At 36.3% G+C, this 17554-nt stretch overlaps 1 protein-coding gene and 2 long non-coding RNA genes across 4 annotated transcripts; all 3 read left to right on the top strand.

Annotated features, from left to right (window-relative positions):
- The first annotated feature begins 555 nt into the window (after nt 1-555).
- Nucleotides 556-4850, top strand: LOC110841850 (ATP-dependent RNA helicase DHX8). 2 transcript variants are annotated; one of them, XM_035846778.1, is made up of 9 exons: nt 556-924; nt 1369-1443; nt 1532-1701; nt 1981-2347; nt 2623-2853; nt 2983-3170; nt 3252-3392; nt 3533-4164; nt 4381-4850. In XM_035846778.1, exons 1-9 carry the CDS (start codon nt 651-653, stop codon nt 4712-4714), a joined length of 2412 nt encoding a protein of 803 aa, XP_035702671.1. In that variant the 5' UTR covers nt 556-650; the 3' UTR covers nt 4715-4850. The 2 variants fall into 2 exon arrangements, with proteins under 2 accessions (XP_035702671.1, XP_021943241.1); XM_022087549.2 differs by having other exon boundaries at nt 2974-3170.
- Nucleotides 4851-8344: 3494 nt separating this feature from the next.
- On the top strand, nt 8345-9601 carry LOC118434075. Its single transcript, XR_004833760.1, has 3 exons — nt 8345-8457; nt 8524-8840; nt 9160-9601. It is a non-coding gene; the product is annotated as an uncharacterized LOC118434075 (long non-coding RNA).
- A 3989-nt stretch (nt 9602-13590) lies between these two features.
- Nucleotides 13591-14890, top strand: LOC110842275. The gene is made up of 3 exons (XR_002547330.2): nt 13591-13701; nt 14078-14191; nt 14590-14890. It is a non-coding gene; the product is annotated as an uncharacterized LOC110842275 (long non-coding RNA).
- The last annotated feature ends 2664 nt before the right edge of the window (nt 14891-17554 follow it).

Here is a 17554-nt window from a genome sequence, read left to right as displayed (position 1 = left end):
CGGCGTCAATTAAAGCGCCCGAATTTCAGATACGCATTTGTAATAATTCCGGTATCATAAACATAATTACATATTTATGTACATGCATAAATGTAATTGCAATTACGTATATGCACATACGTATGCATGTACATATGTATATATCTATGTATGCATTTTTACCACAATTTGCAAACCAATACCGGTATTCATATTTATATGCAAATCTAATTTCACCGTTGTTGTAAATATGTAAGCTATTTCACTACATATGAATAAGTATTATGGAACAACTTATTCGCTTCATACGTTTGTGTAGTACTCACTGAGTACTACTCAGAACACCAAACAGGCCCAATTAAACAATTACATAAACGTACAACAAAGATAACTACGTAAATAAGGATAAGACCTGTCTCACATGCAATATGGTTGTATGCAAATATCTAATTCAAATCTACTCGATTCAATTGATTCGATACATGTAAAATTGATTTGCTAATCTTTACACCACATTCCAAAATCCAACATCAATTGAGTATCGATACGTTTTCAGTAAAAATTGATTGTCAGGATTGAGAGTGACCAGCATAAAAACCAGAATTCTATTAGTTGTACCCAACATATTGTCTCCTTAAACTGGGGCCACTTCTCCATTTAGATATTTTAAAATGACTCTTTCTGCAGAAAACGTGACCGCAATTGTGGACAAATTATATCAGAATGAGACACTAATTGCTAAAGTTCCCAAACTCCGAGCAGCTCTTGGATTACCTGACAGCGCAGAATGGAAAACTTTATATTCCAGTTTCGGTGTAGGAAGAGTTACTGCTCATACCCTCTTAACTCACATATTTTCTGAGTGGGTTGAGAAAAATGGAGAAGAGGCCAGTATGGATACGATTTCAAAAATTCTAGATACCCTTGGAGAATCTAGCATTATTGGTAACTTCAAAATTATTCCAAATGCATTAACGAATAATATATAAGTAGATATACTGTTGGAAATCTAGTATAGTTGAGCACGTATTAATATTCCCGGTGTTAAACTTGTTACCCTTTGGTATTACAATTATACCGGTTCGTAAGAACGTGCTAAAATATTAATATCTAGCTTAATACACGGGATTACTTACATATCAATGTCACGTTGATACAGTCATAAATACATACATTCATGTATGAATACAGCCGGTATTATTTTAATATTGCATTTCTAAGAGTGTACTATCTGTAAATCTTTAAAGCTCTAAATTAAAAAGTCATGAAACTGTGTATATGTAACATACAAAAAATTGCTGAATCACTGGTAAAATGCAACCTACAAACTGTATTATCTGCGTCTAGAATATCAATACCTACATATGTATGAATTAATTTGTTATTCAGATTTCATGGAAGGTCTCACAATCCGACAGGATAATAATATGGCCGTATCACCCCCTCCAGGATTGGGGAAGCTTGGTGCGAATTATGTTTAAGATGTCAATTTGACCTTTATGCATTATCAACTGGAAATAATTACAAGCCAATAAATCCCTCTATTTTATAGATCCAGGAAACACGATGCAATCTGAACTCGCCAAGTACAGGATGCGACGAATGGAGCAGACTTGGACACCCTCACTAAATTCCAGATTTCGCATTGGCCAAATTCCTGAACAGATTCAACAACAGATTTCCTCCTTGCCAATCTTGTCTGTTAAAGCTGAACTTATCGAGGTAAGTATATCTATACATATGTATGTATGTATATACATGCTTATGTACTCGTAATGAAATTGTTTAACTTACGGGCTGAATTATTTAGTCACATATTCCTTAGTTAAATATTCATATGTATTTAGTTAAATAAATATTCATGAATTTTATTGGAATTTTTTCAAACATGCACCGTGAAAAGTGGATTAGGTGTTTTGGCGGGAATTTTTAAAGTTAAAATGCTATAAAATGTCCTCGATAACAATTTATTTTTATCATAACCTACCTTAATTTCCACAGGCCGTGAAGAAGAACCGGGTCCTAATCGTCGTGGGGGAAGCAGGGTCGGGAAAATCTACACAGATTCCAAAATATTTGGCGGAAGCCGGCCTGGCCGAAGCTGGTCTGATTGGATGCACCCAACCGAGAAGAATTGCCGCCAAGTCACTGGCGGAGAGAGTGTCGGTCGAGTGTGGCACCACTGTCGGGGGCTTGATTGGATATGTAATCCGATTTGAAAAATGTGTTTCAGCCGACACCGTCATTAAGTTTATGACGGACGGCCTCCTCGTCAGAGAGTTTATTCTGAATCCTAATTTATCTGGATATTCCATCCTCATTATTGATGAGGCACATGAAAGGACCAAATACACCGATATCTGTTTTGGTAGGTTCGAAATTTATGGCGCGAATTTTTGCAATTCAATTGCAGCCATTAGAGTGCAAACCAGAGGTCCGCGCCTCTAATCATTCGCAAACCTAAAATTGGTCCCGAAAACTGGTCCGCGTGCTCTGACCCTTGGTGCAATGCAAACCATGCTCAGTCCCATTTTTTGCGACTCGCTCGATTTAAACTGTTTAACGTTCAGATACAACAGGGATTTTGTGATTTTGCCTGTTAACGTAACATACTTATATACATAAATTTACAATGATCTGCAGGGCTTTTGCGAAATGTACTGAACGAGAACCCCAACTTAAAAGTAATCATATCTTCTGCCACCCTTGACAAGGAAAGGTTCTCGGCTTACTTTGACAACGCTCCTATTTTTACGGTCTCCGGCAACATGTTCGAGGTGGAAGAAATTTATGACCAGTTTTCCCGAGATCAGTTGAGTTATCTTTCAGGCGTTGTTGACAAAGTGTGTAGCGTTCATTTCAACGAAGGACCTGGTAACTGAATAATAATTTATCAATTACATAAGTCCTAGATAAGTATGTGCATGTGAAGTAAATTAAACGTTACTAATATATTTACAGTTACTTGATTATGATTCATATTTAATTCTAAAGTTTTTCCAGGACATATTTTGGCCTTCCTACCTGGGCAATCGGATATTGAGAAAGCGTCAGAACAAATCTTAAGTCGAACTAGGAATCTAATGGGATCTCGTCACCTTTTGAAAATGAAAATCGTGCAATGCTATGGTCTCCTATCCTTGGAGAGGCAAAATGAGATTTTTAAACCAGCAGAGGAAGGATATAGAAATGTAAGTAAGCGTAAAGCATAGTCAAATTAGTCAACTGCTTCAAGTTTTTGATACTAATACGCATCTTACACCCAATGACAGGTTGTGCTTGCAACGAATGTTGCCGAAACTTCATTAACTATCCCTGGAATTCGGTTTGTCGTGGATTGTGGATTTTTTAAACAAAGTGAATACGATCCAAATACTGGGATCGAGGAATTGAAGATGAAGCGAATTACACAGGTGCACAAACTTAACATGTTCTAATACGCGGCAAAGCAAAGATGTTTTTAAAAATTTAAAGTAGTTTTTATGTAAATTGAGAAGGGCGAAAGTGTAACACACATTAACAGCTTGTACACTGCTCATATTCTTTCCTACAGCCGCAAGCTACGCAGCGCAAGGGTCGAGCTGGTCGAACTGAAAAGGGTAAAGTATATCGCCTTTACACCAAATCCGACCTAATCAGCACATTTCCGTCAACCGGGCTTCCCGAAATCCAACGCAGCAACTTGGAATCCGTTGTTCTACAACTGACCGTAATGGGTTTCAAGGACGTTTTCAAATTTCAATTTATGGACACTCCACGATCCGACGCAGTTTGTGAGGCGTTAGAGAAGTTGCAGGACCTTTCTGCACTGGACGAAGAAATGAGGTTGACCCCCATGGGTAGACAGATGGCGCAATTCCCGCTCGATCCTAGCCTGGCAAAGATTTTGGTGTCATCTTCAAAGCTACGTTGTTCTGAAGAAGTACTAATTATAGTATCGTTCCTCTCCATCCAAAATCAAAGTCTCTTTAATCAAGAGAACTACCAGGCAACAAAGGACCTGGTGAAGGCCTCAATGCACAAATTCAGCCATCGCAGTGGTGACCAGCTCATGTATATCAATATCTACGAGGAATGGAGATCAGCTGGACGCTCAAAACATTGGTGTGTCCAGAATCACCTTAATGCCCAATTTCTTGAAGAGGTTCAAAATATTAAGGATCAGTTGGCTGAGATGATGAAAGGGTGAGACATTTTTTCAGTTTTTCTGCAAACCTTCGTCTTTGGTAAATGTTTAGATGTCATGTGACCAATTTGAAGATCAGATTTGGTGACTTCACAAAAAATATAATCTCCAGACGGATTATGTATTTTTATGCTTTCAACACAAATACCAAATTAGTAGTTTTCACAGGTTACTTAGCCAGAAATAAGTCGTAATAACTACTTTTCTTCAATCAGGCTGCACCTGCCAATCGTGTCATGCGGATCGAATACAGTTGCCGTCCGTCAGGCCATGTGCGCGGGTTTCTTCCGCCAGTTAGCCAAACGCCGTGGGCAATATGACTACGCTAAATACCCAGACTCTGATCGAGTACGTGGAAGTTTTTTCATCCATCCGTCAAGTTCCATGTTTCCGGTCCGACCAGTTCCTTCATTCGTTATGTATGCAGAGATGTTCCGAACCAGCAAGATGTACATGAAGGGAATCACAATCATTGATCCATCTTGGGTGGCTAGTGAAGCGCCAATTTATTATAAAAAGATGAGAGCCCTTTACCCAAACTTCGGGTGATTTACATACTAAAGGTCGTAATGTTCACGAAAATGTTATTTTCGTGAACCGTAAAATGTTATTAACAGAATTTTCTAAAATTAAATTATTGAAATCCAAAGTATTGAAAAGTATTATTACAATAAACACAGGTTGTGAGAAACTCTTATTAAATATCACTATATGAGCATGTATGTAAATTGGCGATGGAGCTTCATATAGCTTGACTTCTACTTTGATAGTGGCTGAGCTAATCCTTATCCTTAGTGTCTGTTATAACTATTTATTATAAATTTAATTTTAGCTACTTATTAATTAGTGGAATTTGCATATTCTGGGCCAACTGCGCTCCTTAAGCACTGGAATTTAATTCCTAGCCGTATGAGATTAGGTAAATATATATTATATGCTTGGTACCATATATCACAAAACATATGTGCTCAAATATGCATGTTGTATACATATTTCATGTCTGAAATTGTATTTGAAATATATGCACGTACGTTTATTTGGGTTGACGTGCACAAGTCGAAGCCCAAGGTTGTTCTTTTCGGTAATTGGATTAACCTATTATTAAGTATTAAGTCTAAAACTTTTCTTTTTCGTCCAATTTACTTTATTTTGTTCTAACAATAGCCAAAAATTCTCGACCCGCACATAATCTTTCCAACCCTGCTCTGTTGTCGTGAACAGCCTCCACAACCATCTACAATGTTTCACAAACTCGGCCTAGACTTACTTCGTCGGCAAGTGCACGTTATGCAGAGGAGTTCATTTAATAAAGCGTACTGTTTTGAGTGGAACGCTAAAACGGGGTGTGCCACTCTCCTTCGAAAAGGGCGAAAATATCGCTACTTCCAAGTTATCTACTTGTCCTTTACCTTCCTTGTCCTACCAGCATCCCTGATCCGAAGTTTTCAGATATTTACGTCCAATGAGCAACCTTCACTCGAAACTGGTTTTGCTTACGCATTTACTTTTTTCATTTTGACATTTGCCCCAATCTCCTGGGTTTTAATTACAAATTACGGAGCGTTAAAGTATATTAAAATATTCCAAGCAACGCTTACCTTTGATAAAACCCTTTCAGGTGTGTTTATTTACCTAAATTTTTAATAGTTTTTGAACGGTATGCTAATATTTCCAATCTCACGTTCAGATAACATCTACTCAGAAGACTATTCTATGGAACCTGATCTTATACAAGTTGTATTGAAATCCACTTCATTGACACATAACTTTCAATACTGGATTAATTATGTAATGCCTTTCTTAAGTTTCTTTGCCAGATTTTCCTCCTCAAATCCAATATATTCAATTGTCTCACAAATTCGGGAGATAATTGTGCCAAATACGAGGGAAAGTATTTTTCATTATGCGAGACAATTTTTGGTTGGCATATTTTCATGGATTTTCACTAATTTTACTTTCTGGGCTAGGTACTGGTTTGTTAACAACATTTTTTGGAATAATCTGCGTTTATGGATGGACCAAGTTTCTAACGCCTCGTCGCGGCGGTAACCTTCGGGGTGGATTGAGTTTCGAGGAAGGTATTAAAATCTACAAAAGTCTCCGCGTATTGTGCATAATTCATTCCAAAATGGCTCGAGATTTTGTTCAGATATGCATGCATCATGCTGACCTTGTGGTATACTCCAGCCTGGCAATATGGTTCTTACTGCGGCATATCATGGCCAATGAGCCTCTATCAGTTTTCATAATTTTTGGAACTAGTTCAATGGTTGTTGCATTCTTTGTGCTGGAATGGTTTTTAGTAAATTTCATGGGTAGGACGTCAACCGCGTCGAAAAAGTACCTTCATAGGATGCTCAAGTACGAGTGCGGTGGGAATAAATTTAGACGAAAATTATTGACGTCACTTGTACCAAATTGCATAAATTTGGAGCTCATTGGATCAGTTGATACTATTAGGAATGGAATTCAGCTTAATTACTTTCTCAATTTTGTGTCCAGAGTTACCGATTGCACGCTTCGGTTATTGCTAGCAAAGAACAAGGCTGACATACTGTTATAATTTACTTGTGGAATAAATATTATAGTTGATGTATGAGTTCCAGATGAAATGATTTGGTAAAGTAATCGACAAGTGTTAAAATTTGATCAAAGTTCACGATTCGTGGACCACGAAGGCCTATACTGTACTTAAACCATTGGGTAGACTTATCATATTTAAAAAAATATATAACATCGCGAAACTTTAATAATTTAATTTTGAATTTTGACGTTTTTTTAAAAATTACATATGGTACATAAAGTCTATCATATCTGAGACTTTAATTATTTTTACTTCTTCGTGATTTTTAAGCATCTCTTGGATTACATTTACGAGTTATACATTTAATCATGGCCTTAATGTTCTACGCCTAAGTAGATGACAATTTTCCCGACATGTTTCTGATAAATAAGTATGAATGTGCTTGATAGTAATAAATACAGGGTAAATACATTCAGTAAAAAGTGTGTAAAACGTTGGCTGAGCACATATTTATTAACGCAACAAATCAGAAAACTGTCGCCCTGACAAATATGAATGCGAACCAAAATCTTACACTATCCCACTTTTAAAACATGTAATTATAAAACTACTGAAGCTACTAAATTAACCTTTTCAATAAAAAAATTTACATGTCCATTGTATTTATGCGTGAAATCCGGCACATTCAACACTCCAATTCTAGTTTTAACAGTTACCACTGTTAAGTTAACTATGGAATCACGGATTGGTAAGGGAGCGAAATAAATATGAATGAAAGCTTGCAACGACTCTACATATTGGGCCTCCTCAGACACACGAAAAAATCGTCTCTTCGAATTTCGCTTTGTTTTTCGCTTATCGATAGCATTGCCAAAATTATGAAAATTGCAAAATTTTGTTGAGACTTCAACTAACCGACCTTAACCCCACTTCTGAGTGGAGTTTTTGGTCGCTTATCCGAGAGCTCGCTTATCATGAAGTAAGCGAAAAACGAAGCGAAATTCTAAGCGACGATATTTTCGTGTGTCTGAGGAGGCCCATTGAATGGATTTGGGCCAACTGTAAGAGTCTTACAGTAAGACACTGATTACTCCACCTTTTGTCTACAATATAATATACCGCAGTTAAGATCTACGTGTGGGTCTAAAAATATGCCTTTCATAATTAAAACCATAAATAAATGATGGTATATAGGCATACAGACACGTGGAATGATACGTAAGGCTACGTCCACGTGGAGTGATAGCTGCAAGTCCCTCAGACTGTTCATTAAGCCATGATTATCAATCAAATGATTAAGCTACTTATCATATTGATCGATTTGCTTGAAACTGTCACGTACATAATAAGAATTAAGCTAGAGAGGAGTTACACCCAGTCTTCTAAAGTGGTTACTGAGGTCAACAAAAAGCTACAACCATGTTCACATCGGAATTCTACCCTCTTCTAAAACTACGATTAAACTTTTGCCACATATTGAAATGTACAACGTTTAAGTTCGACAATAAGAAAAACAAGTTGGTGAGAATTAAGTCATCTCAACGTCTTAGGATGTTCCGTTATCAATGCATAATTTCAGTCATTTATTGTTTCGTAATGTTTTGCAACGTCTTCTTCGGCCCAGTGACATTGGCAGATAGATTTATTGGTCTTGCATTTTTGGTTGTGTACTTCATTGCTGTCATTGTGAGGAGGGACTACAAACTGGAAAACTCTTTTCTTCAATTGATAAACACGTTTCTGCTTTTCGAAGCGGATGTAATGAAAGGTTTGTGATTCATATTTTATGCGACCCATGCAAGTAAACATAACCTAATCGAATTCTAATCAACAGATTTCCAAAATTGCCCACTTACAATTGGCGAAAAAGTGTCGAAAATAATGGTATCATTGTGCGAAGCTTCAATCGCAGTTCTTCCTGCATTGCAGTTTGTTCTCTTAATGTACGCTCCATGCACGTCACCATTCATTTTGTCCATGTTTCCGAATTTGTAAGGAGATTACGACCGATTACCACTGGTACATTGTGTGGATTCACAGTTTTGAAACCTGGATGTGCTATCATATGCTAGTTTCTGGGTCGTCTGGCTTGCTTTATGGTCTTTTCGTTGGAATACTTTGTCTCATGAGTTACATCAAGAAGCTGGGAAGGTATTATATTTTTTAATTTGTTTTTCAGTCTTTGGATTACGCAAGTTGTTTGGTCAACTTTTTGGCAAATCCTTAATTGCTAATAAATGTATGATGACTTGTATGATATACTATTTAGTATACTCTAATTCTGTGATGATGACTTAGAAAATCGTGACTTTTTTTTCCTGGTCGGCGACATAAAAGTTTTTAGCAATTTGGGATTAGTCAAAAAATTGACCAAACACCTTGCATAAATCCTTGGATTGATTACTATAATTCAATTACTTACTACAATTAAACTCCCGTAATTTCAATCGTTATTATTTTGTAACTTCAGAAAAATTTCTGCAAACAGTAGCATCAACGACAAAGAGGCCAGTGTCCAACTATACCGAAGAATTCAGATACTTGAAAAATCTGTGAACGCATATGTAATGGACAGAATTATGCCAGCATACATCCTTGGCGGTCCCATTGTTCAAATTGTCTCCATGTTCGCCTGCATTAATCTGCATAACGAAATAAAAATGCCGGGATTCATTCTTTTCCCAATGTTAGCGGTGGACGCGATTTCTGCAAACACCATCAGCCTAACACTGGCCTCTTGCGTATATAGGTTTTCAAAGCAGGTGCTTCAGCGGCTAAGAAATGTGTCAACCTGTTCTGGCTGTAATAAGTTAACGAAGCGTGAAATGAAATCGATTTCGATTTTGAAGATTAAATTTGGATCGAATTTCATCGATCGAAAAACACCGCTCGTCATACAGAACTTCTGTCTTACAAGGGACACTCACGACCTGTCGTTTGAGTCCAGGGTACCCACTATGTTTTTTAGAATCTACTAAGACCCCAGATGAAGGATTCATTCATATTTCCGTGTAAAACTCATATTTGACGCCATGGCGTGGCGCCAAACTTAAAAATTTGCATTTTCGACCAATTTCAAACCCCCATAACTTTTGCAGTTTATGTCAGATTTTCAAAATTTTATGCTTAAAATGATCACAGAGGTCTAAATTTTTGAGAAAAAAATAAAAATAAAAAATTTCTAATTTTTGAAATTTTTTAACATTTTTTCGACGAACCCCCATTTTTAAGAAAATTACGAAATTTTGCGAAAAGTTGAAAGCGATAATTTTGGAAAAAATTTCATGGGATAAGAAAGTCGAACTCCTTGTCATGATTTTTGCCAAATATTTTGAAAATCCGTCCAGGATTTCAAAAGTTATGGCGGTTTCAAAAATAAAAACATTCAAATTTGGCGAATTTGGCGCCACGGCACGACGCCAAATATGAGTTTTACACGGAAATATGAATGAATCCTTCATCTGGGGTCCTAGTAGATTCTAAAAAACATAGTGGGTACCCTGGACTCAAACGACAGGTCGTGAGTGTCCCTTGTTAGTAAAACTATGATGTTGACATTGATTAGGTCAAAGCGAAAAGAATCTTGACAATAGTGTACAATTCCAATGTATGCACAACGATTTAGAATGGCGTTGTTTATCTATTTCACAATGGAAAAGTAATCCCAAAAATTAATATGTATAATTTTACACATTAAAATATGCATGCATATGTATGCACATGTGATCATAGGGATATATCCGAAAAGATGTACATTTGTATTACAGTGTAAATTGTATCTCGTTGCTTTCCTTGAATCGGTGAATAAACAATATATTTATAGTCAGAAATATTTTCAGGGATAATATAAATTTATGCATACTAGATTGTATTTATAATGTGCTAGCTTTCAATGACCCACGGTCATCTTCATCAGGCTTAACCCTTTAACGTGTATAAATAACACCAAGAAATTGCATTGATTCGGGGACGCTATAAGTATGTTGTGGTCATGGCGCGAGAGGAGAAATTCAGGAGTTTTAATAAAACTCGAAAAACTGGAAAATCAAAAATTTAACATTGTATTGTATAAGGAAATATCCAAGTTTTCGGGAAGAAAATATTCTAATTTAGCATTGTGTTGGCATAGGAGAAATCCCTCAAAATTGCAACAAATTTTAGGTCCCGGAGAGAAAATGGTGAAAATCAATGACCTCCTAGAAACGACAATTGTCTTCCTTCCGCGCCATGACCAAAATTTTTTAGGACGACTATTGTCTTCCTCCCGAATTAAACCATTTCTTATAAAACGACTATTGTCTTTGTTACGGTTTAAAGGGTTAAATATAAATATTTTGTTAAATAACAATATAAAAAATCATTCATTTTACACATCAATACAGAAAAATAGAAATTTTACAGTAAAATACATTAAATACATATACATACATGTACATATGTATGTGTATATTTTGTAACCAATAGCCTCACAAAATTCTCTATGAATAAGCGTTCCGGGTAGCAGTTCATGTACATATTTATATACTTCAGTATGTCGGCAATTAGCCTTAAATGCGCTACCGCCGCTGGCCTGGCTGTGTCTATTAATGAGTAGTCTTCGTCACCCCACATAGTACATACATACTTCAGTATTTTTCAGTGGCGCGACAAGCCAATGAGGAGCCTGGATTTTTTTACGAATTGTACGGCCTATTTTATAACCATTAAAATTTATTACCAGTCAGGCTAAAATCAGGGTTTTAACTGGTCGAACCTAACTTTACCAGGAAAATGGGTGGAAGTACATTTCTCCGATTGTCCTTGTTTAAAACTTCATCAAACTCGCTAGATAAATGCCACGAAATCGAATTATATGGTGTTTACTTGCGGTTACAAAGCATACATGCAACGTGAAAATGTATGGATTCCGCAAGGACTAAGTACATGAGCTTATTCAGCGATGGGAAGCCTAGGGCTCGTGGCCTTTTGCCTCGGTCTCTCTAAAGATTTTGAGGTCGAGGCCAATCAGGTCTGAGGCCTATAATTTGAAAACTAGAGAGACCGAGGCCGGCCTCGCAGAGGCATAAGATTCCCGATGTAGGGCCAAGGTAGTTTAAACTTTTAAATGCTTTAATTAATTATTTTTATCCAATTTTTAATTCGTATCTTATCTCATGCAAAACGTAGTTAGAGCTGTATAAGATCGAGACATGACAATCTTTGACTCATAGGCTTGTTTTGGGTCTACTTTTATGTACCTGGCTGGCAGCTAGGGAACATGCATATATTACGTCATCAAAAACGTGGATGGGTGATTTTGAGTCTTCTATGTTACTTAAGCTTAGCATATGTAGGATAAGGAAGGGGTATAGGGGTGGTTTAAAAATTGATAGTTTTTGATGACGTAATATATCGACGTCACCATAGCAAGCGATTTGCCTCAGGAAGTTCAAGGTCCAGTTCAAGGCCATGGATTAATACGAATTCAATTTTTCTGTGCCTTCAAGAATTTTTGTGACCTGGTTGACCGTCCCCTTGCACTACATACGTTTTCGCTCATCACTGTCAATGTGTCATTTTATGGTAAGGTAGACACCTTGCGATCAATTTCGATTTTTATTGAGCAACTGTAAACTTTCGGATCTTACGTTTCGGTCAAATGTAGCTAAAAGATTGCAACACCGATCCGTCCAAATATTTCGAAACACGATTTCTGATAGGCAATTGCATGGGGACTTCAATTAAAAATAGTACAACGTTCTAAAACAAGAAGGCAACTGTCAATAATATCTTTTTTCGAGTAGAAATCGCTCGACATAACACAACGTAATATGTCAGAGCAGAAACTGTATGGGGAAGTAATTAGTGTTTTTTGGCCTTTATACATGCATATACATATGTATATCTCGTACATTACCCATCTAATTTCTAGGGTCCATTACGACTTTAACGGTATGGAGGAGTTAAGTATGCCGGCCGGTTGCGCTATTTCAAAAGATGCGAATGACCAAAGTTTGAAGTACTGTTTTTCGCTTCATCGTGGAAACGAGTTGTTCATGAAAAGTACACACGATTTGATTCCGAATATTACCGACTGGAAGACGCAAACTCAGGTCCTACTCTCCATCGAAGCAAAGTGTGGATTCTACCCAGATTGTGCGAAATCTATGCCAGTCCGAGAGACTGACTATGCTTGGCAGATATTTTACGGTACAATGGTGTGTTACAGATATATATATTTCATCGGACCTGGCACGAAGAGAAATAAAAGTTGATTATATCTCATCCGATTCATGTTTCATTCAATTATATGTCATTCATACTTCAAAAACTGCGGTAAAATTTAGTTTATTAACTGATTAATTATTGATAATAAAAATCGATACTTCATTTGCCTCATTGTGATTGATGAAACTGTATGATATTTCTTGTCGCACCATAAACAAAAGGGCAGACTCAGATTGCAACCTCTCCCTCTCAAATAAATTTGATTGAGATATCGTTGCAAATTGTGTGTACATATGCACATGTTTTAAATTACAGAACCATTCATGGATACAAATACAATGTGTGTGCATATGTACATACACACATATTTATAGACATATTTACATATGCATGTAGCTGACTTGATGGGGTAGCCTCCACCCTTCTTTTACACGTTTTCATTAAATATCTAAATTACATACTTTTCCCTTCTGTCATAATTTAGACATGTATATGACCTGTCTCCCAATACTAAAATTCTTTATTTCGTTTTAATGTAATGTATGTATGAGTGACGATAAAGCAGCCAACATATCTCCAGTAATTTTGTGGTATATGTACATATGCACGAATTAGCATGTACGACAGATTATGTGTATATGTTTAAGATTCGTTATGAACATGACAAAGTCACAATTTTGCACACACATACCGACGACACTTTGTTCGAGATGTGGCTGCTGTCAAGTTGCCACGTCGACAGCAGAAGAATTCAATACATATGGCAAATTGTGATAATTTAGTGAACACAATTTATTAATAATTGGTAAGTTATAATCCTAAAAAAATAAAATTATAACTTTATAAGTTCGTTATTTGTATGTAGAAGTACTTTTTACACTAAAAATCTGGTAGAGTTGCATATGCACTTCGTATTGGTATTGATTTTTTAAAACTTCTTACCGGATTTGCAATAATTTGTTTCCGAGTGACAAATTTGTCATTACCAAAACATTACTAAATGGTAATACCAGTTATTATCAGTACCGGCATATACAGATCTGTACTCCGGTCAGTAATGACTTAATACCAGTTTTCTGAGAGTTTAGAAATGGTATCTATCTTCCCATAATTATTGCGTCACATTTTTAATACTATTTAATTTGTTAATAACTCGTCAAATATTTTCATGATTTTTCTAGGAAATCGTAACCGTTGCGTGCGATCATACCTTGAACGCAATTGTGTGTTTGTTTGAATGTGCATACAAGTTTTTTAACGCTGCACCAGTTAGTGAATAAATAATTTTGACCCAGGTAAGTACCTGTTTTTCAACCTACTTTATCTTTCGTATGTAGCTTTATGCAACTTTATTAGCAGGACTTTTAATGTCACGTAACAATGATGATGTCAAAATTGGGAAGCAACATTATATGTCACTAGTGGTAATATGCATGCAATTACGATTTGCATGAATTTGTCCAAAATGAATTTGTTAGTTTATTAACTTTTAAACTATTTAATTTTAATTTAATTTTGTCAAATTTTGATGCAAGTACATCATCAATTATAAAATATCGTAATTCATAGAATCATCTACGAATATACTTATTTCTGAAACAATTAGCATGAGAGATCCACTGATGAGACATTAATTACATTTTTGTTTTTAAATGTTTAGCATAATCTACAAAATGCATTGTTCTCATTTCAGGAAATCCAATTTGACCGAGGCGAAATGATGGTCCACTCCCTTGTCACATTTCTTCACTATTCGATGGACAATAACGTCAAACTAAGTCGGACCTTTCCAGGGTTGCCTCACCGTTTGTGAGAAAAACTATTGTTTTGTTCCAAGCATATTTTAATTTCTTACGTACATACATATGTAGAACCAACGGCAATATGTCAATTGGTTGTGTAACAAAAAATGTTTGGACAGTTAATTTAACCACTATGGCATTTATGAAACATTAATATGCATCTTGACTTTATAAATGTAATTCAGTATGTAACAACACTACGTGACAGATACTTTTGCAAAAATGCCATTTTTAGAAAATGTGCAGATTTCATGTACATACATACATAAATTATATAGTCAAAAAATCAAATTCAAAATCCTACAGTTTTGTATCCCATTCGGGGTTGAACAAAAAAATTTATAATTAGGTATGCATATTTGATTTATGAAGATACATACTTAACCTACATGTTTTGTATGTGATCGTAAAACGTACCATTTTTGAATGAGACGTGCTATTCGTTTTATAAACTTTGGGTTTTGATGTTAAGTTATGTGGAAAAACAATAATTTCTCTTCGGAAATCCCAGTCCACGAGTCTTCCACTCGCAATGAATCCATTTTCAATAAATTGGATAGCATCCATCAAACGGGCAAAATTCCCGTCGGGAATTCGTACTTTGACCCTGGTATGAACCATGATGGACCCCCTGGGGTGGGAGAAGCCAGATGCAAAACTTTTGACTAGTATTACCGTATGTTGCATCCTTTGCATTCTAAGTATGTAATATTTCGATCGGCTTAAAATTGCAAACTTTTATACCCATCTCGTCCTGTAAGTTTAAAACATTCCATGCCACAATTATTTGCATTAATGTATACATAGTGGGGTCATAAGTTCCCGTGAATGCATTTCCGGTGATAAATATCAAAGTATTAAAGCTATCGGTTCGAAATTTTTATGGATTAACAAGGTATTAATATTGTTTAGAAATCATAACTTCTTTTTCAAGGTTTCGTCCAAGGGCTTTTAGATAAGACATAACTCGTGACGGCCACTGCTCGATCGTGGTACGCGCCAATTTTCGTGCCAAAAGTATTTCAGACTTTTCAGCGTTGGCGAAAAATTTAATAGAAGAAATGGCCAGATATTTGTTCTACGGAAGTCTGACATCCGTTTAAGTATGCGGAAGTCAATACGAAGTCATCACCATGGTGTGAATGGGAGCAAGTTGCCTGGAGAAAGGAAATCTCTGTTTTTTACCGCAAAGTGTAAAAGTTGGAGCCAAGAATTATTTTCAGAGTGTCCTAGAGCCAAACGTTAATAATCTGTACCCTGGACCCTCCGAAAATCAACATTGGACCTTTCAATAAGACTAAGTTCCTGCGCAAGGTCCAAAATTGTCCAAAACTTGCTTCAGACGAATTTTCATGACTTTTTTTATCCGTAGAACGGTGCTCAGCATCTGCAGATCTTCATGCGCTAAATTATGACTGGTGATCAAAATAATAGATATAGATATGCTCTAAATCTCACCCAAGTGTGCAAGGCCTGAGGTCACACTTACTTAAGATCTGGGCGCTTTTCCCACGAAATCCGCGCGTGCCGCGATCGAGCAGTTTCCGCCACGACTTATGCGTTGTGTACAAGCCCGAGGAGGAAATTGTGAAAAAGAAGTTATGATTTATAAACAATATTAATACCTTGTTCATCCACAAAAATTTCTATCAGATAGCTTTAATACTTTGCAATCTATCACCGGAAATGCATTCACGAGAACTTATGGTTGGACTGTGTATACAAATAACTCAACCATCTATGTAAGCACGCTTTCTATAACAGTAGGATCAGTATGGTATTCGACTCCCACATTGGGAAACAACTTCAAGTGAAATCATTTTAGGCTTTGGACATGCATAAGATTTAGGCAGCATTTCTGCTTTTTCAGCTTTGAATTTTCCAGGCACTTTATTATTATTATTTGTAAGTATAAAATGATCTGTTGGATAATTGCTTGTGTCAAAAGTATTCAGGTCAGCAAACATGTCCTCATAAAGGTTAGCAGTAAATACTTCATAGATAAAACCATCAGTATCTATGTTAAGCAAACTGCATAACATGGATACTGGACATGAGCATGGACGTGATTACTTAACCCCCTTGTAGTTGTATAGAAATGCATACACTGCTATTTTCTCACATCTTCCTACCGATATAAATTGATGTGCATAATTTTATCCCACTTTTTTTACAAGAATCCCCGACACGTATCTATTTGTTGAATGTCTGTCATGTGCGGGTTCGACGAAAGTTGTTAAGGAAAGTTTGTAATTTCACCTCCACGAAATTCTGAAAACCGACATTTTCCGTCGGAGACTCGTAGATAGTGATACTCCGTGGGTGTTCTTGTGATTCACCCGAACCCTGGAAACAATTTCATCAGGCAGGACAAACGTTTTGCGTGTAACAATAGTAGTATTGAATTTATTGTAATTAATTCAATTCTGTAACTAACCATGATTCGGTCCTTATTTTGAGGTAATTAAGTTCTGGGAAACTTATTTATAATCATTATTTTCGCCAACACAGAAATTCTTACTGAGAAACCGGAACACCAGGGTAAAGGAGAGCTAGTAATTTGTGGTATATATTTGGATGGGAACATTTCTAGAATCATGAACCTGCAATGACAAAAAAGACCGGCTTAAATACGTTTTTATATTCAGGAATATAAGAAGAGGCTTCACAATTTGACAATTAAGCATGAAGAAGAAAGTCTGACAATAAGTTTGGGTGAGGCGAATTTGTAACACTAGAATGTCGACTAAGGTTAGTGATAATATTGCTATCGATATTGTTAACTACAAGTGAAAAGTATGCATGCATGTATTTAACGAGGAATAAGGAGAAAGAGGACGGCAAATTTCCATGAAA

The sequence above is a fragment of the Folsomia candida genome, unplaced genomic scaffold (genome assembly GCF_002217175.1).
Source record: "Folsomia candida strain VU population unplaced genomic scaffold, ASM221717v1 Fcan01_Sc001, whole genome shotgun sequence".
Lineage (NCBI taxonomy): Eukaryota > Metazoa > Arthropoda > Collembola > Entomobryomorpha > Isotomidae > Folsomia > Folsomia candida.
Note: the sequence above shows the minus strand (reverse complement) of the source record. Positions and strands in the feature narration are given on the sequence as shown.